Source organism: Carcharhinus amblyrhynchos, chromosome 14, assembly GCF_965287045.1.
Source record: "Carcharhinus amblyrhynchos chromosome 14, sCarAmb.v2.hapA, whole genome shotgun sequence".
Taxonomy (NCBI): domain Eukaryota; kingdom Metazoa; phylum Chordata; class Chondrichthyes; order Carcharhiniformes; family Carcharhinidae; genus Carcharhinus; species Carcharhinus amblyrhynchos.
Window position 1 is genome coordinate 63,107,810 of NC_137337.1, and position 27,043 is coordinate 63,134,852.

General features: G+C 42.4%; 1 protein-coding gene and 1 non-coding gene across 4 annotated transcripts in view; one reads left to right on the forward strand and one right to left on the reverse strand.

The window, feature by feature from the left end:
• LOC145352739 (metastasis-associated protein MTA1-like) overlaps positions 1–27,043 on the forward strand; it is a 112,262-nt gene that overhangs the window by 19,049 nt on the left and 66,170 nt on the right. For all 3 annotated transcript variants that reach the window (XM_080203003.1, XM_080203001.1, XM_080203002.1), the window contains 5 exons: positions 11,274–11,400; positions 17,366–17,429; positions 21,035–21,152; positions 23,338–23,440; positions 24,372–24,471. In XM_080203003.1, the coding sequence (XP_080059129.1) occupies positions 11,291–11,400; positions 17,366–17,429; positions 21,035–21,152; positions 23,338–23,440; positions 24,372–24,471 (495 nt within the window). In that variant the 5' untranslated portion in view covers positions 11,274–11,290. The remainder of the gene's footprint in view (positions 1–11,273; positions 11,401–17,365; positions 17,430–21,034; positions 21,153–23,337; positions 23,441–24,371; positions 24,472–27,043) is intronic.
• LOC145352829 (U2 spliceosomal RNA) lies at positions 2,811–3,009 on the reverse strand. Its single transcript, XR_013888598.1, has one exon. It is a non-coding gene; the product is annotated as a U2 spliceosomal RNA (small nuclear RNA).

The window sequence follows — 27,043 nt, forward strand, 5'->3', positions numbered from 1 at the left end:
TATTTTCATATGTATTGGTATACATGTTTCTTGTGAACTATACAGACAAAGCATACCGTACATCATGAAGGAAAGGAGAAAGTGCAGAATGTAGTGTTACAGTCATAGCTAGAGAAAGTGTCTAGAAAGGTATAGACAAAGGTCAACTTAACGCGAGATAGGTCCATTCAAAAATCTGATGGCAGCAGGAAAGAAGCTGTTCTTGAGTCAGTTGATATGTGAACTCAGACTTCTGTATTTTTTCCTGATGGCCAAAGATGGAAGAGAATATGTCCAGGGTGCATGGGGTCCTTCATTATGCTGGCTGCTTTTTCAAGGCAGCAGGAAATGCAGACAGTGTTAGTGGATGGGAGGCTGATTTGAGTGATAGGTGGGCTTTGTTCACGACCCTTTGTAGTTTCTTGCAGTCGTGGACAGAACAGGAGCCACAGCAAGCTGTGATACAATCTGAAAGAATGCTTTCTATGGTGTATCTGTAAATGTTGGTGAATGTTGTAGTTTGAATTGCCTTAGTTTCTTGAGGAAGTAGAGGCATTGGCGGGCTTTCTTAATTATAGCGTCGGCATGAAGGGACTAGGACAGGTTGTTGGCAATCTGGACTTGAAGCTCTCGATTGTTTCTACTTCGTCCCCATTATTGTAAACAGGGGCATGTCCTCCACTATGCTTCCTGAAGCCAATGACTATCTCCTTCGTCTTGTTGATGTTGAGGGAGAGATTATTGTTGTCACACCAGATTCTCTATCTCTTTCCTCTCGTCATTGTTTGAGATCTGACTGACAACGGTGGTGTCATCAGCAAGCTTGAAAACCTCATTGGAGGGGAATTTGGCCACACAGTCAAGGGAGTATAAGGAATATATTTAGGTGCTGAGGACACAGCCTTGTGGGGCACCAGTGTTGAGGATGATTATGGAGGAGGTGTTGTTGCCTATCCATACTGATTGCGGTCTGTGTGGAGGGAGGAGCCAAGCCCCAGGCCATGAAGTTTGGAGATGAGTTTCGTAGGAATAATGGTGTTGAAGATTGAGCTGTAGCCAATAAATAGGAGTCTGGCATAACTGTCTTTGTTATCTAAGTGTTCCAGGGTTTTGTGTAGGGCCAGGGTGATGGTGGCTTCTGGGGACCTTTTGCGGCAGTAGGCGTACTGTTGTGAATACAGGCAATCTGGGATGCTGGAATTAATTCGTGCCATGACTAACCTTTTGAAGCACTTCATAATGATGGATGTCACAGCCACCAGACGATGGTCATTAAGGCACGCTGCTTGGCTTTTCTTTGGTACGGAGAGAATGGTTGCCTTCTTGAAGCAGATAGGGACCACAGGTTGTTGTAAAGAGAGGTTGAAGATGTCATAGAGTCATAGAGGTTTACAGCATGGAAGCAGGCCCTTTGGCTCAACTTGTCCATGCCACCCTTTTTTGCTTAAAATCCTTAAGCTAATCCCAATTGCCCACATTTGGCCCATATCCCTCTATACCCATCATACCCATGTAACTATCAGACTGCTTTTTAAAAGATAAAATTGTACCCGCCTCGACTACTACCTCTGGCAACTTGTTCCAGACACTCACTACCCTCTGTGTGAAAAAATTGCCCCTCTGGATACTTTTGTATCTCTCCCCTCTCATCTTAAACCTATGCCCTCTAGTTTTAGACTCCCCTACCTTTGGGAAAAAATATTGACTATCTACCTTGTCTATGCCCCTCATTATTTTATAGATCTCTGTAAGGTCACCCCTCAGCCTTCTACGCTCCAGAGGAAGAAATCCCAGTCTGTTCAGCCTTTCCTTATAACTTAATCTATCAAGTCCCGGTAGCATCCTAGTAAATCTTTTCTGCACTCTTTGTAGTTTAATAATATCCTTTCTATAATAGGGTGATCAGAATTGCACACAGCATTCCAAATGTGACCATATCAATATCTTATACAACTTCAACAGGACGTCCCAACCCCTGTATTCAATGTTCTGATTGATGAAACCAAGCATGGCGAATGCCTTTTTCATCACCATGTCCACCTGTGATTCCTCTTTCAAGGAGCTATGAACATGTACCCCTAGACCTTTGTCCTGTAACTCTTCCCTACGCCCTACCATTAACTGAGTAAATTCTGCCCTTGTTCAATCTACCAAAATTCATCACCTCGCATTTGTCTAAATTAAACTCCATCTGCCATTCCTCAGCCCACTGGTATATCTGCGAATACCCCCACCAGCTGGTCCAAGCAGGATCTGAGTGCTTGTCCGGGTACCCATCTGGGCCAGTTGCTTTCCATGGGTTGAATTTCGAGAAGGCTGCTCTGACGTCTGCAGTGGTGACCTCGGATACAGGTTCTCTTTAGTGGTGAAATGACAGACAATGCAGGATGCTTGGAGTTAGTGTTCTCTTTGGAGGTCAAGTAGAGACTGATGGCAACATCCAATAAGTAATTAATTAAACGAAATCAGGTGGCTCAAGGCTTGGCCATGTGACATTGGTTTACAAGGTCCTTAGTTGAAATCTATTGTGTTTGGGAGCAGGTTGAGATTTGGCTATTAATGCAAACTTGAATTATTAGGAGTCGCAAACTTGAATTATTAGGAGTCACAAACTTTGTCCATACACACACTATCTGGAGGGCTGGAATTCTGCCGCAGAAATGCAAAAAGGTGGAGGTATTTCTGAGGAATTCAATTGTCAGCAGTCACAGAGGGCATTAGCAGCCTTTTTATTCCAATTCAGTCAAATCAAGTCCAAATCAGAATCTCAACAAGTTGAGACATTCCTGATCCAAGCTGACAAGACAGGGCTGTCACCTCCTGTCTTGGGCTTGATCTACATGATCCAAGCTGATTGGAGTAGGCATTGCTCCTCCTCCAAGGCTTGATCTCATTTGCATCTTAGCCAAAAGGCCGAGATGCTGCTTCTAAAAATTGCTTCAAGTGAAGCTAAAATGTAACCTAATGACTTCAACCAAGCATAGCATGTTGATACTACACTTGATCTTAGCCAAAAGGCTGAGAAGCATTACACATATTGAGTCTCTAAAATTTTGAAAGCCCTCTCCTTTGGCTAGTCAGGGAAAGCATTGTCCATTTTTTAAAAAAAGGTTTTTTTACAGAGCTGTTCAGGTGATGTGGGTATTTACTTATTTTCTCTCTTGACAGAATTGTGTGTAAATCGGTAACTTGGGGCGCTGTATGCGAATCGGTAACTTGGGGCACTGTGTGCGAATCGGTAACTCGGGGCGCTGTGTGCGAATCAGTAACTCGGGGCGCTGTGTGCGAATCGGTAACTCGGGGCGCTGTGAATTGTATTAATTGTATCCGAACAACTGTGGTTCTCAAAACTTATGATGTGGAGATGCCAGTGTTGGACTGGGGTAAACACAGTAAGAAGTCTCACAACACCAGGTTAAAGTCCAACAGGTTTATTTGTAGCAAACACCACTAGCTTTCGGAACTGGCTATTCCTTCATCAGGTAGGTAGGAGTTTTGATCACAAACAGGGTGTATAAAGACACAAACTCAATCTACATGAATAATGATTGGAATGTGAATCTTTACAGCTAATCAAGTCTTAAAGCTACAGGCAGTATGAGTGGAGAGAGCATTAAGCACAAGTTAAAAAGATGTATATTGTTTCCAGACAGGAAAGTTAATGAGATTTTGCAAGTCCAGGCAAGTTGTCGGGGTTACAGATAGTATGACACGAACACTATCTACACCAGCATCCCCCACGACGATGGCACTGTTGCAACTGCCTCAGTATCAATGCCGACAACTGCCAGTTTCCAGGTGCAATTTTACAACTCATCTGCTTCATCCTGGACCATAATGTCTTCACCTTCAACAACCAGTTCTTCATTCAGACACACGAAACAGCCATGGGGACCAAATTTGCACCTCAATATACCAACGTCTTCATGCACAGGTCCTTCAACCGATGCTATACAGTAGATACATCGATGACATTTTCTTCTTTTGGACTCATGGTGAACAATCATTGAAACAACTATATGATGACATCAACAAGTTCCAACTCGCCATCAGACTCATGGACTATTCTCCGGAATTGGTTGCATTCTTGAACATGCGCATCTCCATCAAGGACGTCACCACAGTACTTCACTGTACTGCAAACCCATGGATAACCTCATGATGCTCCGCTTCTCCAGCTTCCACCTTAAACATGTTAAAGAAGCCACCCACTACGGACAAGCTCTCCGTATTAACAGGATCTGCTCCGATGAGAAGGATCGCAACAGACACCTCCAGACGCTGAAAGATGCCCTCATAAGAACAGGATATGACGCTCAACTCGATCGACAGTTCCAGCGCGCCACAGCCAAAAACCACACCGATCTCCTCAGAAGACAAACACGGGACATGGTGTATAGAGTACCCTTCGTCGTCCAGTACTTCCCTGGAGCAGACAGGCTACGACATCTTCTCCGGAGCCTTCAACATGTCATTGATGAAGACGAACAGCTCGCCAAGGTCATCCCAACACCCCCACTTCTTGCCTTCAAACAACCGTACAACTTCAAACAGACCATTGTCCGCAGGAAACTACCCAGCCTTCAGGAGAACAGCGACCACAGAATCACACAACCCTTCCACAGCAACCTCTGCAAGACATGCCAGATCATCGACATGGATGCTATCATCCCACGTGAGAACACCATCTACCAGGTACACAATACATACACTTGCAACTTGGCCAACATCTACCTGATATGCTGCTGGAAAGGATTCCCAAGGCATGGTACACTGGGGAGACTATGCTGATGCTACAACAATGGATGAATGAATACGGCTTGAAAATCACCAGGCAAGACTGTTCTCTTCCTGTTGGGGAACACTTAAGCGGTCACAGGCATTCAGCCTCTGATCTTCGGGTAAGTGTTCTCCAAGGCAGCCTTCATGACATAAGACAGCGCAGAGTCACTGAGCAGAGACTGATAGCCAAGTTCCGCACACATGAAGGCAGCCTCAACCGGGATCTTGGGTTCATGTCACACTATCTGTAAACCCCACAACTTGCCTGGACTTGCAAAATCTCATTAACTTTCTCATCTGGAAACAATACACATCTTTTTAACCTGTGCTTAATGCTCTCTCCACTCACATTATCTGTACCTTTAAGACTTGATTAGCTGTAAAGACTCACGTTTCAACCATTATTCAAGTAAATTGAGTTTGTGTCTTTATATGCCCTGTTTGTGATCAGAACTCCCACCCATCTGACGAAGGAACAGCCAGTTGCGAAAGCTAGTGGCCTTTGCTACAAATAAACCTGTTGGACTTTAATTTGGTGTTGTGAGACCTCTTACTGTTCTCAAAGCTCTCCAGGGCTATTTCTAGATTCTCAAATTTCTCCAGGGTTATTTGTTGATTTGTGCCTGGGTCTGTTCTCTGCTAATTGATAATTTATGTTTAAGATTAGTCGTGAAGAGTTGGTGACTGGATAACAAATGTTTAAGATAATTGTCAAATCCCACCCTCCCCACTGCCTCCACAATCCCAACAAACCTCTCCTATCTGCTTGCCAGTTAACCCCAGCTACCTTGCTGTCACTATTGAGTTCCCTTTGTGTGCTCAGGCAGCAGCCACATTGATTGGGTTCACAGTTGAGTCTGCAGGCTTGGCAGTAGTCCAGGATTTCATGGAGAGCAGCTGTATAAGAGATGAATAGGCCCGATTGATTTTTATTTCATTTTCTGCCACTATCTGAACTACCCCACCTCCCACATCATTCTTCTGTCCCTTGTTCTTGTCATTCATTGCTATTGTTTCTGGTCATTTCCCTGTAGAAATTCTTCCCCTTAAAAATACCATTTATTTAAAACAACTGTCTGAATGCCCATAGTCGTTTGAGGTTTCAGAAATGACAGATGGAGTTTGTTGGCACTCCTAATAGGATGACAAGGCATCTGGACGTTGAGTACAGCTTTGCACTAGAGCTTAGTAATTAATGAAAATTTCATGTGATAGATGCAGTAAGTGAAGCATGGGTGTGTGATATGGTTAGAGGGAAGTTTGGGGAGGGACTTGAGAACTTACTCAAACAGGGAGTTCCCCATACACTCTGCCCCACCACAATGACAGAACTATCCCTGTGACAGACCAGGAATATGAAAGAGACAGTTCTCCCCAGACAGCTCAATGGGTTTATCAAAGAAAAGAACTTGCACTTATACAGTGCCCTACACAAACCTAGGTCATCCCAAAGTGCCTTACAGCCAATAAAGTACTTTTGAATTGTAGTTGCTGTTGTAATGTAGGAAGTGTGGAAGCCAATTTGCACACAACAAACTCCCACAGACAGCAATGAGAAAATGAGTGGGATAAGATCTGTTTCTGTAAATTGACTTCTTCAACTTTTATGCTCAACTGAGAGGGTAAACAGGACATTGGTTAAACAACTCATTTGCTTGGCACCTCTGACAGTGCAGCACTCCCACAGTAATGCGCTGAGTATCAGTCTAATTTTGTGCTCAGTTCCCTGGAACTTGAATCCAGGACCTCCCAACTCACAGAAAACAGCAGCTAAATACAGCATGGGATAATTCTTAAGTCCAATTTCTACTCTGAACTGACTTAGCTTATATCAACCAGAGCATATGAAACATATACGATTCTGCGGGGTCTTGATGGGGTGGATGTGGAGAGGATATTTCCTCTTGTGAGAGATTCAAGAACAAGTGTTCACTGTTTAAAAATAAGGAATCGCCAGTTTAAGACAGAGATGAGGAAAAACCTTTTCTCTCAGAGGGATGTGAGTCCTTGGAACTCCCTTCCTCAAAAGGAGCTGGTGGCAAAGTCTTTGAACATTTTTAAGGCGAAGTCAGATGGATTCTTGATAAGCAAGAGGATGAAGGTTTTGGGGGCAGGCAGATACATTAAATGGAGGTTAAAATCAAATCAGTCATGCTCTTATTGAATGATGGAACAGGCCCGAGGGGCCCAGTGGCCTACTCCCTACTCCTGCTCCTACTTTGTATATTTTTATTGATGGAATCCCATCTGCCCTCTCCTTCCATGCCACACCAAAGTATCAGCTGGATTCTGTGCTTAAGCATCTGGACTGGGACATGAAACTATCCTGACTCAACAACAACACTCGTACTTGTGTAGTACCTGTAACATAATAAAACGTTCCAAGCCTCTACCGTTATAAAATGACATTTGACAGCAAGCTGTAGAAAGAGATGTTAAGGCACATGGCTAAAAGCTTAGTCAAAAGAGTTTTATGAAGTGTCTTCAACAAGGAAAGGGAAGTGAGTTGGTGAGATTTAAGAAAGAATTCTGGAGCTTAGGGCCTCAGCTACCAATGGGCATGTCTGTTAAAAGCAATGATGCTCAGGTGTCCAGAATTAGATAAGTGCAGATATTGCAGGATGCTGGAACTGGAGGGGATTACAAAGATTGAGAAGGGCCAGCCATGAAGAAATTTGAAAACAATTATGAGAATGCTGACATTGAGCATGGAGCCCGTCAAGGTTAGTAAGCATAGAAGTGAATGGTGAGTAGACTGAGTGAGAGTTACGACACAGACAACAGAGTTTCAGATGACCTTAAGTTTACAGACAGTAGGACGTATGAGGCTGGCCAGGAATGTATTGCAATAATTAAGTTGAGAGGTAATAAATGTAAGGATGAGCATATCAGCAGCAAATCATAGAAACCCTACAGTACAGAAGGAGGCCATTTGGCCCATCGAGTCTGCACCAACAGCAATCCCACCTACGCCCTATCCTCATAACCCAATGTATTTACCCCACAAATCCCTCTAATCTACACATCCTGGGACACTAAGGGGCAATTTTGCATGACCAATATGCCTGACCTGCATATCTTTGGACTGTGAAAAGAAGCCAGAGCATCTGGAGGAAACCCACGCAGACACAGGTAGAACATGCAAACTCCACAGACAGTGACCCAAGCTGGGAATCAAACCCAGGTCTCTGGAACTGTGAGGCAGCAGTGCTAACCACTGTGTCACTGTGCCACCTGACGAGCTGGGGCAGAGGTGAAATAGGGCTACTTTCAAGAGTTGGCAAATTGTAGCTTGTATGTATGATGAGAAGCTCATGTTTGGATTTAATACGATGTCAGGGTTACAGTCTGGTTCAGCCTCAGATAGTTGCTAGTGTTATGTACTCTGCTGATGTTCAATGTGAGGACATCCCAAATCCCAGATCGGAAACTTGGAGGGCCAGTTTGTAACTATTTTCTTTTTGCAATTTGGAGAAGAAAATGAGGAAAGAGATGAAACCCAGCAAGAGAAAAGGAATCAGTTGTCTTGTAAATTATTCCAGTAACAAAACACTTATTAAACTTTAAAACACAAGAAAGGCGGCAGTAAAGAACAACATTTACAATTAACTACAGTAATGGTACTCAGACAGTATACTTGGAGTACTTTCCCAAACTAAATCTATCTATTTTCGCAAACCCCGAGAGTACACCTTTCCAAAACAACAAGGGTCAAGCAGCAGGAGGCTATTCTCTGGTTACAATTGAATAAGAACTGAACCAGACAGGAGTTGTCAAACGCAGCTGGACTACAGTGCAGTGCTGTTGGGAGGAGGATGGTGTGGTCAACAAAGTCAAAGGCAAGAGACAGGTTGAAAAGGATGAGGAAAGATAATTTATCACTATCACAATCATATGGGATTTAGTAAGAACCATGGCGGAAAACTGATTTGAAGGATTCGGACATGCAGTTCCAGGAAAGACTGACATGGATTTGGGAAGTGATAATATGTTCAAGAACTTGGGAGAAGAAAGAAAGGGTTGAAGATGGGGCATTCGTTTATAAAGACTGAAAGATCAAGGTTTTTTTGAAGATGGCGCAATCACAGCAAATTTAAAGGGGAGGGAACAACACCTGATGAGATAATGTGGTTAATATTAATATCTACCAAGGAACTTGGAGGGGAATTTTGTTGATCAGTAGTTTAATGGAAATCAAGAAAAGGGAAAAGCTGATGAGTCTCAAGGACAAGATGGGCTCAGAAAAGGCATAAGGAGAGTTAGGTGAGAAATTATGGGTGGAATTTTCCCATCCCGCCCACCATGGGAGTTGTAGCATGGGACAAGACCGTGCAAAGGTCCGTTGATCTCTGGCGGAATTTTCCACCCTTGGGGCGAGCATGGTCAGAAAATCCCGCTCTATGTTTTTCTTTTTAAAATATGGAAAGGCACTGCATTATCTGGACACTTGGATGCTGACCCCTTTTATTTAAAGAAGGGTCACAAATTCACCTTTGGACTGGGAACAAGCCTGCTTTCTTCCAAGACATCACCTGACCTGCATGTTGCTTGAGGAGGAATGAGCTGTTTGCTTGTTTTGAATTGCAATCGTTTTAATTGATGGGGAAAAGCTGACAAAGGCCAATGATTTACTGAGAATCACAGCACAAGACAAGCTTTAAGAAATCAGTGCATGGGGAATAAGCTGAGGTGGGCTGCCCTAACTCATTCTCTCTCTGTCTTGCCTGAAATTCGGTATGTGGTTATCAACCTATGGCCAGAGAATCCTCACCTGAATATAACTTGTCTGCATTTGAAAACCTGAAAAGTTAAGAAGAATTGATCCAAAAGAGGATTTGCACTGCGGCTTCATTGCGGTGTTAATGTAAGCCTACTTAAAACAATTAAATAAACTTTAACTTTACTCTATATTCATCTCCACACCAAAGTTCCGTTGGTGAAAACCTCCAGACATCTACCGTATCCAGCCTGCCTTCACACGAGAGAACCTCAGAACAATTCTACCCTTTATGTTATAAAGTCTAGAGATCCTACCTGTTTGTCCTGTGTGCCTGTGTCTTCAAAAAGGCATTCACCCCAAGACCAGAAAATCCTGCCTGAGATCAAAAAGAAAAAGAAGTTTTGTTTCATAATAAGTCAATCATTCCGAGTTTATTTGAAAATAGCATGGCTGAAGTCTCTTTTATTCTGGGTCTAACAGCTGCAAAGGAAAATAATTGGCCAGTTTGATGAATGAATTAAACTTTTAAACTCGGTGTGTGATCTGTGGAAGGAGGAGTGGTGGGGCTAGAGCACTGCCCACTTCCCCCATCCTGATCGTCAGACTAGCCACATGTCCTTTCTCGGATATTTGGCAAGAGGAACCTTGGAAGAAGTTTGACCCAGCGGGCTCGTGGGATGGGAGGGAACAGGAAAAGGCAGCTGATTGGATGGTTTCAATCTTAGTGACAAAAGAAATCTATGAACTCCTCATATTGGTAAAAAGCGAGGGGGTTGAGGAGAAGGGTTTAAGAAGCAGTTTGCAATAGACAAAAAGCAGACGACAGTTATCTTAGCATTCAAGGATGATCGAAAATAGCAAACATTTTTAGCAGATGAGAGCTAGACCTGAGTGTTTTATGTGGTCCAATCAAATGTGAAGTGAACGGCTAAACTAGTTGTCCACCATATCCACTCAAGACTGTGTCCCTTGGACTTATGGAAGTGGTGATGAAAGGTTGTACCTGAAGAGATGGCCAGGGTAAAGGAGAAAAATTGTTCCAATAGGGCTGAGAGCATTCAAGGGTTTACTGAAACAGGTTGGTAGCTACAGAAATATCATGGGGAATATAGAAGGTTAATGGTTAGATAATTGGTATTGTGAAAGACTAGCTTTAAGTGAATTTTCCTCGGGTGAATATAGAAGTGAAATTGGGAGGGAGAAGGGGGCTGAGGGTAGAGAGTGATTTAGGAAGTGATCAGAAGGGGGCAGCATGGGCCACAGTGGTTAGCACTGTTGCCTCACAGTGCCAGGGACCCGGGTTTGATTCCTGGCTCGGGTCACTGTCTTTGCAGAATCTGCAAGTTCTCCCTGTGTCTGCGTGGGTTTCCTTCAGGTACTCTGGTTTCTCCCACAGTCCGAAAGACATGCTGGTTAGGTGCATTGGCCATGCTAAATTTTCCCACAGTGTACCCAAACAGGTGCTGGAGTGTGGCGACTGGGGGATTTTGATAGTAACTTCATTGCCAATGAAAGTCTACTTGTGACAGCAATAAATAAACTTTAAAAACTTTATATTGGCTGCACACAAATTAGTCCCTTTAAATTTCATCATGTCACCATGTGAAAAAAAAAAGGAGTTTTGCACTCAGAAAATGTTCAAGGGAAGACAAATTTGAGGGAAGGTTGACTGGTGTCTTTGTTTTTTTAATGTTGTTTATTGGATAAGTACGGACTGATGCGTGTAATTGCAGTAACACTTGGTAGGGTGGGAGATGATTGTTCTGACCCAACATTTTTGATCTCTGTGCAGGGGAAGTGGAAGAAGAGATGGAGAACACAGAATTACAGGAGCTATCGGAAAATGAGCGGCACCAGCTGAAACATCGAGAACTCTTCCTATCACGACAGCTAGAATCTTTACCAGCAACCCACATCAGGTAACCATGGGGTGGGCAGGGGCTCATCAGTGGCTGCTTGCTTAACCCTGGGGAACATTGTGATGCTCAGCCATTGGATGTTCACTCCCAATTGGATCTAATTGTCCTCAGTCAAGCTCTGTCAATGATTCCTTTCCCTTCATACAAAGACAAAGAACAAAAACAGGCCCTTCGGCCCAATGAGCCCGCGCCGCCATTTTAATATTACCAGTCCCCCCCTCCACCCATGACCCCTATCTATTGTTTTTATGGCAATCCACATTGAGGGAAACTAATTTAAGAACAATTTATTACATCCAATCAGCCTAATAGCACATCTTTGGGGTGTGGGAGGAAACCGGAGCACCCGGAGAAAACCCGCACAAGCACGGCGAGAATGCGCAAACTCCCACAGACACTGGCCCAAATCCATGTGTCTGCACAGCAATCAGTGATAGTCACTGAGCTGTCGTGTTGCCCAGCATCTGGTCCAGTTTAAGCACACACTATCGACATGAAGCACTAGGCCAATCTCGAACATTCAAGAGCAGCCCCAAGTACGACCCATCGCGTGTATGCCCCTCATTGGACAACAAGGCAGACCGACTTAAAACCTGTGAATTAAAAGAGAAAAAACATTATTATCATCCCATAGCCTTTTCCATTACCAGGGTCGTCCCACTGTTGATGAACTTTATTTAAAACAATCTCCTATATCCTCCCATCTCCAACCCACTCATGTGCCTGTCTAAGTTACTCTTAAACAAATCTAGCGTACCTGCCTCCACCACCTTACTTGGCAGAGCATTCCATACCCCCACTACCCTCTGTGTGAAAAACCTCCCTCTAATATCTGTGTTATACCTCTCCCCCCTCACCTTAAGCCTGTGGCCCCTCGTACTGTGTGTCTTTAACATAGGAAATAGCTTACCGCTGTTTACTCTATCTATACCCTTCATAATCTTATATACCTCTATTAGATCCCCCCTCAGTCGCCGTCTTTGAAGGGAAAACAGCCCCAATTTGCTCAATCTTTCCTCATAACCCAGTCCTTCCATACCAGGCAACATCCTGGTAAACCTCCTCTGCACTCTCTCCAGAGTCTCCACGTCCTTCCAGTAGTAAGGCGACCAGAACTGGACGCAGTACTCCAAATGCGGCCTAACCAACGTTCTATACAACTGCAACATTAGACTCCAGCTCTTATATTCTATACCCCTTCCTATAAAGGCTAACATACCATAGGCTTTCTTCACAACCTTCTCCACTTGTACTGCCACCTTCAAAGACTTGTGCACTTGCACAAGTCTCGCTGCGTTTCTATACTCCTTATGGGCTTACCCTCTATCATGTAACTCCCTCCTACATTATTCCGGCCAAAATGCATCACCTCACATTTATCCGGATTAAACTCCATTTGCCATATATCTGCCCAATGTACCAGCCTATCTATATCCCGTTGTATTGCCAGACACTGCTCCTCACTGCCCGCCAATCCAGCCATCTTGGTGTCATCAGCAAATTTGCTGATCACACCACTTACTCCCTCTTCCAAGTCATTTATATACACTACAAAGAGAAGAGGTCCCAGTACTGAGCCCTGCGGCACACCACTAGTGACAGACCTCCAGCTAGAAAAGGACCCCTCCACAACTACTCTCTGTCTCCTCTTAGCAAGCCAGTTCTCCACCCATCTAGATACCTGGCCTCGTATCCCATGAGCCTTAATCTTTTCTACCAACCTACCATGAGGGACTTTGTCAAACGCCTTACTAAAATCCATATAGACGACATCAACAGCTCGTCCTTCGTCGACCATTTTTGTCACCTCCTCAAAAAATTCTACCAGATTCGTAAGGCAAGACTTCCCCTTTACAAAGCCATGCTGCGTATCCTTAATCAGATCGCAACGCTGTAAGTGCTCGTACATCCTATCCCTAAGAATCCTCTCCATCAACTTGCCTACCACTGAAATCAAACTCACCGGCCTATAGTTACCCGGGTTATCCCTCCTACCCTTTTTAATCAACGGTACCACGTTCGCTATCCTCCAGATCTCTGGAACCTCACCTGTGTCCAAAGAAGAGACAAAGATTTGCGTCATGTTGGAGAAGTGGTGGTAGCATTTGCATTCATATAGTGCCATGAACATAATGAAGTGTCTAAAGATGCTTCACAGGTGTGTAATCAAAATTCAACCCAACCCTCTTGAGAAGAAATTACAGTAGATGATCGGAAACCTATAGGTCAGGCAGTTTGGTTTTGTGGAAGGAAGAGAGAGATGCAGAAAGGTATAGGCAACAGATTGTGGAGTTTGAAATCCAAACAACTGGTGGTGGAATGATGAAGAAGTCCACTGCCCACAAGTTCAGAATTGGGGGAGTGCAGTGATATTGGATGGTTGTAAGGCTGGAGGGGATTGGGAGGGGCAAGGCCGTGAAGGGATTTGAGAAAAAAAGAGAACTTTGAAACTGAGGTGCTACCAGCCCAGGAACCAAAGTGGATCAGCATAAAGGTTAAGAGTGAACAGGTCTTGGTGCAAGCAAGAATATGTTCAGCCATGCTTTGAATGAATTTAAACACAAGTGGCAGAGAAAACCACTGCTTGGTTTTATGAATGCTCCTTTGCTTTCAATTTATACTTGCAACATTATTTTTCTGGTATTCTATATGTTAAAGAAAAATATTATTTCAAACTGGTTCCACTGGCAGGATGGTTGGTAACCAGAGGGCATGGCTTAGATCTCTAGAATAGACTTGGATTCACAAGTTTCTAATTCAGAGGCATGAGTGCTACCACTGAGCACGGCTGATACCCTGACAGATTTTCTTATCTGTTGATTTCACTGGGGAGGTGTGTAATTCAATCTGGGAACTTGTGTTTGAATTCATTCAAAGCACAGCTGAAAAGATCTGTTCACTCTTAACCCTTATGCTGATCTACTTTGGTTCCCGGATTGGTGGCACCTCAGTTTCATATCAATTCCACCATGCTGTACTTTCCAATGAGAAGCCATAATCAAAGGTATGTACAGGTTGAATATTCAGTGCTACAATGTTACAGCTTTGTCATTAACCTTCACCTAGTTCTGGTTGACGTTGAGTTTTAGGTATCAAAAGGGTGGCAGAAGGATTGAGAACCGGGGACACTGAGATAAAAACCAGTGGCAACGTAAGGAAAATCTTTTGCACAGTGAGTGTTTAGAATCTGGAATTCACTGCTAGAGAGTCTGGTGGAGGCAAATTCAAATTTGCCTTTCAAGCTGGAACTGGATAAGGTATCTAAAGAAAGTTTCAAGGAAGGGGTGAGGGAGCAGGACTAGCTGAGTTACTCTTGCAGAGAACTAGCAAGAACATAAGGGGCCAGATGGCCTTCTATGCTGTAAATCTTCTGAGTCCATTCCTAGGTTCTCTCAACTTAAAGAAAAAAATACTCCAGGTGCTCAAAATCTAGCATTATAAAAGCAGAAAATGCTGGAAATACTCAGCAGATCAGACAGCATCTCTAGAAAGAGAAACCTAACATTTCAGGTTGTCATTTTTTATCAGACTGGAAGAAGTTAGAGTTGTAGCAGATTTTAAGTGACTTGAGACGGGGAAGGTAAGAACATAAGAGTAGGCCATCTGGTCCCTTGAGCCTGCTCTGCCATTCAATAAGGTCCTGGCTGATCTTTTCATGGACAATTCTGCTGCTGTTTTCCCACAGCTCCTAGATCTGTTTCAAACCTAACCCTTTTAGCATGGTGGTAGTTCCATAGAACATGATGGAGGGTATCCTTAATGTGAAGATGGCACTTGGTCTTCAAAAAGACTGCAGTAGTCATTTGTATCAATACTGTCATGGACTGATGCATCTGGAACAGGTAGATTGGTTAAAATGAGGTCAAATAGATTTTTCCTGCCTTGTTGATTCCCTCACCATCTGCAGCAGACTCAGTCCAGCAGTTATGTCCTTTAGGACTTGGCCAATTCAGGGATGAACATTGAGGTTCCTCACCCAGAGCATACCCTCCAAATGGTGTTCAACATGGAGGAGTACTGAATCATCAGCTGAGGAGGGATGCTAGGTGGTAACGATCAGGAGGTTTCCTTGCCCACTGTATACCACTGTGCCACTGCCATCTCTGGTGATGTTGGTCTCTGGGACATTATTTGCAGGGTATGATTGCATGAGCATGGCTCTGTCAGTTGTTTGCTTGACTCTTCTTTGGGACAGTTCTCCCAATTTGGCACAAGCCATGTTAGTAAGGAGGATTTTGCAAGGTCAACATGACTGAATGTATTGTTATCATTTCGGTTACTAGGTTGATGTTGGGTGATCCTTCTGGTTTCATTTTTGTAGACTTTGTAATGCTTTGATACTCCTGAGAAGGCCGTTTAAGGGTCAACCACATTGCTGTGTAGGCCAGACCTTATCAGGACAGTACAGATCTTCCCTAATGGATATTTGTCACCCAGATGGGTTTTTCTGACAATCCACAAAAGTTTCTATTACCAAGGCCAGTTTCTTTTTAATTCCAGATTTATTAATTGAATTGTAAATCCCACCAGCTGCCCTGTATCGCAGCCATGTATCCAGAGCGGTTGCCTGGGCCTCTGGATTGTTAGTCTAGTGACATTACCACTATGCCGTTGCTTTCCCCAGTGAGTCACCTTGGTGGGTTGTGGGGCTGAATTAATTTACTGAGATAGGGAAGGGTGAGGCCATGGAGGATTTGAAAACAGGAATGAGAACTTTAAGATCAAGATGTTGCTTGGTTGGGAGCCAGTGTAGGTCTGTGAGGGGTGATGGGAGGATTAGATTTGGTGCGAATTAGGAAACAGGCAGCAGGGTTTTGGATGACTTGAAGTTTATGGATGGTAGAATGTGAGAAAATAGCCAGGTGTGTGTTGAAATACTTAAGTTTAGAGATGAAAAAAGGCATGAATGAGGGCTTCAGCAATGGATAAGCTGGGGCAGAGGTGAAGTCAGGCAATGTTACAGAAGTGGAAGTGGATGGTCTTAGTAATGGTGCAGATATTTGATCTGAAACTACTCTCATTAGGACAGTGTAGCAAGTTGAGGCCCTCACTATGGTCAAGCCAACACCACCATCTGCTGATTCCTCCTTGGAGTGATGCAACGTGGATGGAGTCCAGTCGGATCATTGTGTCTCCGGCAGCTCCTTGAAATACCTGCCTAGCTCCCAACACTTTGCTCCTTCCCCACAGCCAGTTCTGTGCTTTTCTTCCCATCCCTTGCCCTGAAGAGTAATCCCTACTACACAGCATTCCCTCTCACAAGTGTAATTTTAAGCTAATGAAAGCGCTCATTGAGCTTTTATCAGAATAACTAAAATTTTCAGAACTTACAGCCAGTTCATGGCCACAGTGATTATATTTTGCTGAGTGGCATCCAGCAATTCCCTGCTCCAATGTTCTTGAACTACACCCTCATCATTCTGGTGCTGTCATATCTCACTACTGCCACTGCCCCAGTATATCGTAAAAGACAAAGACTGAATCTAATTGCAAAAACATGCATTTATATATCATACTTCAAGACATAAGGAAGACCAGAAGAGCTTTATTGCTAATGAAATACAATAGTTAGGATTGAATGTAGGAATTGGGGTAGCCAATTTGTACATTTCAAGTTCCCACAGCAATCTGATAATCACAAGATGGTGGTTATGATGTAGGTTGATAGGCCAGACACAGCAGACCTTCCCTTGCTCTAATCTGAAATAATGCTTTGTGATCTTTTATGCTCTCTTTAATGGGCAGATTGGTCTTGTTTCGATAGATCTGAAAGATGGCAGCTCCAGCAAGTTAGAGCCTCCACTGTAGTGTACCGCACTATCAGTGTAGATCATGTTCACGTATGTGAAGTGGGTCCTGAACTCGCAAAGGTACAACTAAGGCAGTGGAGCAGAGGAAGTTGACATCTGTCTCCTTAGAAAACCCAGGTGGAATCCTTATTGACAGCCTTTTGCTTTTCTTGCAGGGGTAAATGCAGTGTTACACTGCTAAATGAAACAGAGTTACTTCTATCCTATCTGGAACGTGAGGTAAGCTCTCATTTTCTGCAAATATTTGTATTTATTAAGTTATTTCTCCTTGCTAATCTTCCACCACAAATTAGGCGTATGTGTGTGCCCTCCCCACTGTACTCTGGTGCTAGGACTCCCATAACAGTCAGTCTGCTGTGCCTGCGGTCCACAGAGACAATAAGTTGGCGTGGCTGATCACTGAGGCTGGATTTTGTTGCCCCTAGTGATTAGAACAGGTCAGTGTGACCAGAATCAGGGCAGAGCATGCTGCTGTTCCTCACTGGCAGCTGGGAAGAGAGACATTTCAGTGAACTAATCTGACCCTGCCTGTAAAGCTCAGGTTAAGAGTGATCCGCCCTAAGAAAAAAATGTTTCAAGGATATCCAAAGGCTTTTCTTTTTTAATTCAACAAAGTGTCTCAAGATACACGCTGGAGATTAAAGGGCAATGTGCAGGCTCTATGGAAAAATACAAGCAGTGTTGTTGAGTGATGGGTCATCTGTTGTGTTTGGTCTCTGGGATACAACATCAGTTAAGTCACTGATTTTAATTCAAGAGAGGAAATGAACAGGAATCCTACTAAACACTGGGAGGATTGGTTGTTATCAGGTATGCACCCATCTCCTCCACCCCGCCAAGCAGAAGGGACAGCCAATCCTAGGGTTATCCCCTAGGTGGAAGGAAAAAGCTGCCTCCAGATGCTTCGAACCCCTGTATCCCCGTCTACACGAGGAGGGTCTTATCAATTCTAGATTTTTGGAAAATGAAACACTTTATCTAACCCATACTGTACCTGTCCTGGGAGTGTTTGTTGGAACATCAGGTTAAAGTCCAACAGGTTTATTTGTAGCAAACGTCACTAGCTTACCCCAGTCCAACGCCAGCATCTCCACATCATGAATGTTTGTTGGGACAGTGCAGAGAGAGCTTTACTCTGTAAATGTGTTGTAACTGCCTTAGGAGTATTTAATGGGACAATATTAAGAGAGTTTTTTTCTGTTCCTAACCAGTGTGATATCTGCCTTGGGAGTGTTTAATAGGACAATGTAGAACAAGGGGTCATAGTCCCCTCAGGTTCCTGAGAAAGCGTCAAAGAGTTCATCAAAAATTACCAACAGAAACTTGATTTCTCCATTCTCTCAATCTGCTGCCCTCCTGAACAAATTTCTCACACTTCTGTTTAAAAAATGTTAATTTATTAGTGTCACAAGCAAGCTTACATTAACACTGCAATGAAGTTACTGTGAAAATCCCTGAGTTGCCACACTCTGCACCTGTTTGGGTGCACTGAGGGAGAATTTAGCATGGTCAATGCACCTAACCAGCACATCTTTTTGATTGTGCGAGGAAACCCACGCAGACACAGGGAGAACGTGCAGTCTCCTCACAGACAGTGACCCAAACCAGGAATCGAACCAGAGTCCCTGGGGCTGTGAAGCAGCAGTGCTAACCACTGTGCCATCATGGTCAAATGCAACTGAACCGGTTGTCCAATTTATTTGAAACTTTAGATGAGTTTTTTAGGTGATAGGTGAAGCCAGTCAGCACAGTTCCAGCTGGGGTTAGGTTAGGTCATGCAGACGTTGTTGAGTTTCAGACATGATAGAGCAGGATGATCAATACAGAGAAATGCATTAGCACTGGACCACCCAGGAACATATTGAGTTCATCATAGCAGCATCAGAAAGGTAGCAGATTTCCTCAATTCATTTGTTAAGGAGCAGAAGCCATTGTATAATAAATAACCAGCTATAACAATAGCAACGTCAAAGGAGAGCTTCTTCTTTATACTTACTCAGTCTGATCTAACATTGGGGTTTAGGGCCATGGTTCAGACCACATCCTTTCGTCTCTTACTTGACAGTAGTAAAAAATAAAGTAGCATCTAACTTCCAGGTTATTGATTAAAGAGGTTGGGGTTAATATATGACCAGGTTTCAGACCATCTGTGTAATTAATTGACTGAACAACTGTATATACATTAGAGGGTGTTCTGCTCATTCAGAAATGTAGCTCCAAATATCATTAGCATTATGGGATTCTTCCACAATCCTGAAAAAACTTGTTGAATGTCCCAACACTGGTGCACTATCACAGGATTGTTTCCTGAATTGTCTGATGTGTTAATCAGATCCTAATCAGGAATATTTTGAATTCTACTAAGTTACTACGTGTTGAAAGAATATTGCTTAAGTCTAAACATCATTGAGTATTAAGCAGCGTTTTTAAAGATGTCCTTTAACCTGTTTGAAGGATACAAAAAGCTCATGATTCACATGTTGCTTCTAGTGTCAATCTTCCTTAACATAGCACTCCTTCTGCCCTGCATTGGAGATTTTGCAATTAATCAAACTACTTATATTAAGAATAAGGGAGGCGATTCTCCCAAAAGTATTCTGTGTGTAAAAACTGGATTAAATGATGCTGTTTTTTGCGCTACTGTATATCCCGTTGCAAAGCTGGGGGTAGGGCTATCCCTGTTGGAGAAGCTGACAGCATAGCGCTGAGTGGGCCACTGTGCATGCACCAATCTGTCAGCGCCGAGATCGGTGCACCTGCAGTGGCCCCTGTGTGCCGGTCTTCTAATTGCAGGCCAGCTTGATTGCTAAAAAGTCAGCGCAGCAGGATGGGAGATTGGCGCCTATGTGGGGAATTTTCCTATCCCACCTGCCACAGGTGAAGGGGTGGGGGGGATGACCTGTTGACCTTGAGCGGGATTTTCCAGTTTTGGCATGAGCGTGGTTGGAAAATCTTGTTCACTATGTTTAATTATAGAACCCTTTTATAAGAAACAATATGTATATTATGTTACAGGATGTCCTTGGAATGTTTGTAACATGGGATGGGAGCTCAAAAGCAATAAGATTGAGAAACATTGGTGCAGAGAGTGTTTTTCCTCACCAACACTGTACCTGGCCTAAGAATGTTTCATGAGTCATTGTAGAGGTTAGACTGAGGTTATTTTTCTTAGGGCAGAGAAAGCTTTGGGGGGAACTTGATTGAGGTATACAAAATTATGAGGGACATAGATAGGAAGGAACTATTCCCCAGTAGAGGAGTTAATAATCAGCAGGCATAGACTTAAGATAAAAGCAAGAGATTTAGAGGTGATTTAAGTAAAAACATTTTCATCCAGAAAGTGTTGGGAATATGGAACTCAGTGCCTGAAAGGGTGGTAAAGGCAGGAAGCCTCAACATTTAAGAAGCATTTACGTGAGCATGTGAAACACCACAGCATACAAAGCTACGGATCAAGTGCTGGAAAATGGGATTAGAATAGATGCTTGACGGGCAGCTCATACATGACGAGTTGAAGGGCTGCTTTGTGCTGTTAAATTCAACGCTCTAAATTCATCTGTGATGTTCCTTCCCTGTGACTCTTTGATGGGAGTATTTAAAGACAGCTTTGTCTAAACCTGTGAGCATAAAGTAGAAAACACTCCATGCCACAACATTCATTCTTCATTAGAAGGACAAGGAATATGATCAATTGTTAATAAAAGTTTAAGTTAGCAGATGCTGGTGCCTTTTGTCCATTCAAATGCATTTGGTATTTCAACCTTAGGGCTGGCAGACATGCTTCATGTGAGTTTGTACTGAATGTTTGATTCCTTTCTCTCCAGGACACTTTTTTTTACTCACTCGTCTATGATCCACAACTTAAGACTCTCTTGGCAGATAAGGGAGAGATCCGTGTTGGTCCCCAATACCAGGCAGACATTACAGACCTACTGAAAGAAGGTAAATAGTCAATGGGTTTGGCATGTGAGCATCTCTATTCATGGCAACGATGATTTGTGATTGGACTGTTACTGAGTCAGAACATAGAGGCCTCTGAACTCTTCAAAAGAGCTATCCATTCAGACTTGATCCTCATTATAAATTTTGGATTTCCATTCGATGTCCTCTTGGGTCCAGCATCACTATACAGTCCCCTAAGCGAACTCCAAGTCCCTTTTGATCAGAAGTTCACCTTTGCTGCTCAGAATCAATGATAGAATGATATGACAGGATGTTCCTGTGAAAAGCTTTTATTGCATGAATATGATAGAGTAAGATTATGTGGGTTCCTCATTTCTCTTATTTCCTGAAAGGTGGACAGAGGTTACTTCATTGGGACAGAGCAAATTGCAAACCAACCAATAAACTAATTGATTCTATGTTTAATGCATAAATAAACACTAAAATTAATGGTGAATTTGACTGTTTTTCATTGCACTCTTTGTGATATGCAGAATAACAAAGGATGTGAAACAGTCCCTGTTAGCAGATTACCTTCAACTTTTTTGATCGGTACTTTCTTTGAAGAGGTGCAGGTAGATCAGTTGACGAGAGTGTTAGTATGTGACCAGCTTATCACCAAAAGCACAGGATTCAATCCCTGTTCCAGTTGAGGCAGACCCAGGGTTTACCTCCAGCCTCCCATGTGGTTTGGCAAATAATTGCAGAGCGCCTGCCTTCAAGGAAAGAACTCGAGAAGAAAGATTTAGAAACCTTGAACTCATGGCTCAATTCCTATCCACAACCTGACAAACTGCTCTGTTTTTGCTCCACTGTTTTGTAACAAGAAGAAAAAGTGTTGACCTCTGCTCCAACCGAGCTATCCCTGTCCAGGCATCGACCTGCTAATCCAATCATCTAAGGCCCTCCTAGTTGTGAATTTTCCTTGCAACAACCCTTGCTGGGCTTACATGAGTGAGACAGTTATAACATTGCACATGTGAATTTCACTAGAAGGTGGTAATTAGTTCCTCAGTCTCTCAAACTGATTTGACCAATATCCTTTCCCTTTTCTTCAAAAATATTTTATTGGCTGTGTAATGCTTTAGGATGATCTGAAAGTTTGGGAAAGATGCTATGTAAATGCGAGTTCTTTATTTCTTCCTTGGCTAAATGCCTTCTGCCCTACACTTCCAGTGGCTTCTCTTTTTTTAGCCAAAATCTTTGGGAATGAATTCTCAAACATCTTAAACTTGACTTCATATCTGAAATCTCCTCTAGACCAAGATGGCCAACACTATTTGTAAAACCTAGGACACCATTTTTTTGGGGCTTTTATGATCTGCCCTTCCACTTTTTGGAGTAGCCAAACTCCTAAAGCTCCTTGTTTCTTTATTCCTTTCCAGAGTTTTAGCATGTTCTCTCATTCCTCCTCCCAAATTGTGTAATCTCTTTAAATATCATCTAAAAATTTATTTGCCCTATCTATGAACCTATGTCCATTTTTCACTTCCAGTTCTGTTCTCAATTGAGCATATTCCCATTTATTCCTGGAAAGAAGGTTTCCGCTCAACTTAGTGTGAGGGAATGGAGAAGCCCTAACAAAATTCACTGCCTTTCTGTTGTCTCCAGATTTAGATGTGGCTTCAAGCCCATATCATTTTTATAGTAACAGTGGTCCGTACAATGACCCCTGGGTGTACTGCTTAAAACCATCTGGCCCTTTGATTAACTTACAATCAGTCCAGAGCCACTACCTTGAATCCCATGTGCCTTAATTTTATGAACAAACCTCCTATGTAACCCTATAATCTGTTTTGCATTATCTATAATCAGGCAGAAAGTACTGTCACAGTTTTCACAATATAGAATGTGGTACAGGGATGGCCCATTCCTCGGTATGGCATTCCTTTGCTTCCCATGCTCCAGTTATTCCCACCGTCAGTAAATAGAGGACCAGAGGCAAAGTGGAGCAGTGAAGCTAATAAGCATCAAGGGGAAGATGGGCTGCAGATGGCTCCTGGATTGTACAATGAAGGTTACTGTCTCTTACACTAACTATTTTGGATTGTGCATATCTGTATCTTTTCATCACTGTTCTGGAGACACTCGGATCTTACACAGTCAACTGCTTTAAGCTTCTGGTGTTTTCCCACCATTTCTTTATGGTTTGATAAACTCTATCACTGAGTTTCTTGTTTTATAGGAGAGGAGGATGGAAGAGATCAGTCCAAAATGGAAGCCAAGATCTGGGATGGCAACACCCCACTTACAGACAAACAGATTGACCAGTTCTTAGTTGTTGCTCGGTGAGTCCTGACGACGTAGCCAACAACGTGGAGTGAAAATCAATCACAATCAACTGTTTTCAAAGTTGGTGCAATGTTGAAAGAAGTCTGGTTGCCTGATGAAGAATTTCAGCTCAGTTCTGGGATCCATATCCCATGTCTTATTGCTTTTTGTCAATCAGTGATATTGAGCTTTGCTCTGCAAAGTTGTTGAATGTCATCATTGTGCCATTCAGTGAACTTATTGTGTGTCTACTAAATGGAGCCCTTGGGCTTCTGTGCCCTTTGTAATTTCTGGCAAGGAGACCTAAAGGAAATAGAACAGAAAGGGACTCCTAAGTTTCTGTGTTATTGAATAAAGTGAATTGATAATTACTAGGAGAATGTTTCCCACAGTGAATACAAAAACTGGTTAAGAATTGAACATACAGATCTAGAGGGTGGAATTTTCCTGTCCCGTCTGCCACGGGAATTGTAGGGGCCGGGACGTGAACCGTGCAAGTGTTGACCTCAGGTGGGATTTTTCGACCCTGGAATGAGCATGGCTGGAAAATCCTGCCCAGAGTGTCCAGGTTCGAACCGTATCTTAATTAATTTCAACTGGTGCTACAATTAGTCTCAACATGTCTGGGTTTTTTCCTTTATACATAATATTAGTTTTAGGGTATTGCTGACAAGGCTAACATTTATTCTCCATTCTTTGTTGCTGTTGAGTAGGTGGAAGTGGACTGCCCTCATGAACCACTGCAGTCTGTGCGGTGAAGATGTTGCTAGAATCTGCAATTTGATACAACTGAGAGTGCAGTTAAGAGTTAGCCATTTGGGTATGGACTGGAGTCACACATTGTCCAGGAAGCAACATGTAAATTAAAATGAAAGGAAGCTTTTTTTTTTGGAACTGCCATGTCCAAACAAGCAGTGACAATGTGCAATCACCTTTTGTCCTTTCTAGGTCTGTAGGTACATTTGCCCGTGCTTTAGACTGCAGTAGTTCAGTGAGACAACCCAGTTTACACATGAGTGCAGCAGCTGCCTCCAGGGATATCACCCAGGTAAGAAATACCATGTGATTGCTCATTGCTCTTCATGTTAACTATATTCTCCATGGTTTGCCTAGTCTCAGCTGATGGATTTACAAGAATATTACCAGGAATATAACATTTTAGCTATGAGAAAAGATTGGAGACACTGCTTTTTTTTGGCAGAGGAAGGATTTCATTTCGTATCTAGAATTGTGATAGGTCGAGATTGATTTAAAGTAATTAGATGAAGCATTAGAGGGGAGTTTAGGAATCATGTTTTTCACCAAGAAGGTGGTGAAGGATTAGAACTTGTTGCTTGAAAGGGTGGTAAAAGTGGAAATACTTGCGTTTAAAAAATATATGGGTATGCTCTTAAGGTGAAGTAACCTACAAAGATACCTTTTTTAGACTGGCATCTAATATTCTTGGATGTTTCTAACCTTAAGCTTCACCATGTTCGGTAATTTCAGCTATGTCTCAGTTGATAGCATTCTTGCCTCCAGAGCCAGAAGGTCATGGATTTAACTTCCACTGCCAAGACTTGAGCACAAATCTAGGCTGGCATCCTAGTGCTGAGGCAGTGCTAGTACTTTCTGAAAGACATACTTCAGCATTGATAAAGGCTACGAACGCTGATACTTCTTTGACCATATCGGTCAATAAAACTTGCCAATATCCGTTCAATAAGTAAATTATTGTAACAAACCTTTCTTGTCCAATCTACTCAATGCAGTTTTCTAATCATGGAATCGGATATGAATCTGCCTTTGTGATCATATTAACTTTGTGATAGTCTAAACATAATTGTTGTGATCCATCTGGCTTTGGTACCATTGCAGTAGGTGAGCTCCAGCTGCTATAACCCGGTTCAGTAGTGCCATTCTACATCATCAACATGATCACTTCCATCACTTGGGCTAGCTTCTCTGGATTGAGTCTATAAGGATATTGCTTTTGGGTGACACAGCCCCCATGTTAACATCATGTATGGGCAAAGATGTTTTTCCTGGCTTATTGATACAAATCAATTCATGAGTTGGCAAAACTTTTCACAAGTCTGGAAATTTTTCTGGAAAATTGCACAATATTGCATCTAAATTTTTAAGTAGCTCCGTATTATCCAATCTTAATATTAGAGGATCAACTTTAAAATTTTTGATTTCTGATTCTTTCTCAAATAGCTGTGATATTTTAAGTTCACTCCCTACTACTTTTACTACTGTAAACATATTCCTCTCCTGCCTACCTTCCCTGTCATAATTTTGCTTTAACATGTTAACATGAAACAGTCACTGACGTTTCCTCCTATCTAGAGTACTGACAAAATAATTTACATTCTTCAGCTTCTTTTTAATTTGGCAAAGTCCAGTGAATGCTGCTATTATGTTTCACCTGAGACAGGTAATAACACCAACACTTCCAGCAACAGAATTTCAAGAATTGGCATTTTTATGTGCCCTAGCTCTCATTGTTTGTTGAAAGATTTTCAAATACTCTTCGGCCAACTTACACATTTTGGTTAATCTTCCCCAGAAATTTGATGCATAGGTCAACAGTGTAGCCTTTGAACTTTGGTTTATAAATCTTTCCTTATTCACTTTACATGGTCTTCTCACCTGTTGTGATATGGCAGGTGGTAATTGCGGGCTGTCCAAATCCCAAAGGAAAATTTGAACAAGCTATCACAATGATTTACAATTTGTATTTTGTTATCTGCACTATCTGGACCAAAAATTTCAAATTACGTTTGGAGATTTTAAATCTTAAGTTTAAACATTTATTTTAAAAAAATCTTAAACACTGCAGATTACATTTATGCCGTTAATGTTAGTTCAACAAATATTTCCCACAAGATTTCTATTTAGTTAAACTCAGAGCTAAATGTCCCTGTTAAGCAGTAATCTTCTCAGATTTTCTCTGTATGAATTCCATTAAGATTACCACAAATATCCATTGTTGCTACAAGGGGGAGTATTTCACAGGCTTCTCCTCAATACTAGAAAACCAAAACTTGAATCAAAAACTTGCAGACATTGCTTGCCTTCTCTGAAGGTGGCTGCAGGCTGTTTTTCTTTGCACGCCTGTTTCAGTGCACATACTGTTCAAAGTCGCCTGGCCACACCAATCAATACAGCCTTAAATCTCTCTTAAAATATGTTGTTCCCATTTCATCTTTAGATCTATTGTTTTTACATCACTTTGGAGGTTTTCTCTCCCAGAATATACTGATCTTTCATATTATTTTGTGGTTACTACTTTTGAGTAAATAAACTTAATACTTTAATTTAAGATCTTTGCCAATTATGCATTTTTCTTTTGAAATGTAATAGCTAAACTTCAAGTCACCTTCCTTATTTTCTCAATGCAAGTTTCCATTCATCCTGCTCATTGGTATCCCATCTTAGCCTCGTCATCTCCATTTCAAAATGCTTCCTTTCACACCTAACACCTTCTTGACGTGTTTAATCTTATGGTCCCTCTTCAATCTAATTAAATTAGTCACACCCACACACACATACACACACAAGCCTGTTTCCCAGTATACCACAGTGATATTGTGAAAATTTTTAAAAATATATTATTTCATCACACACCTCATGCC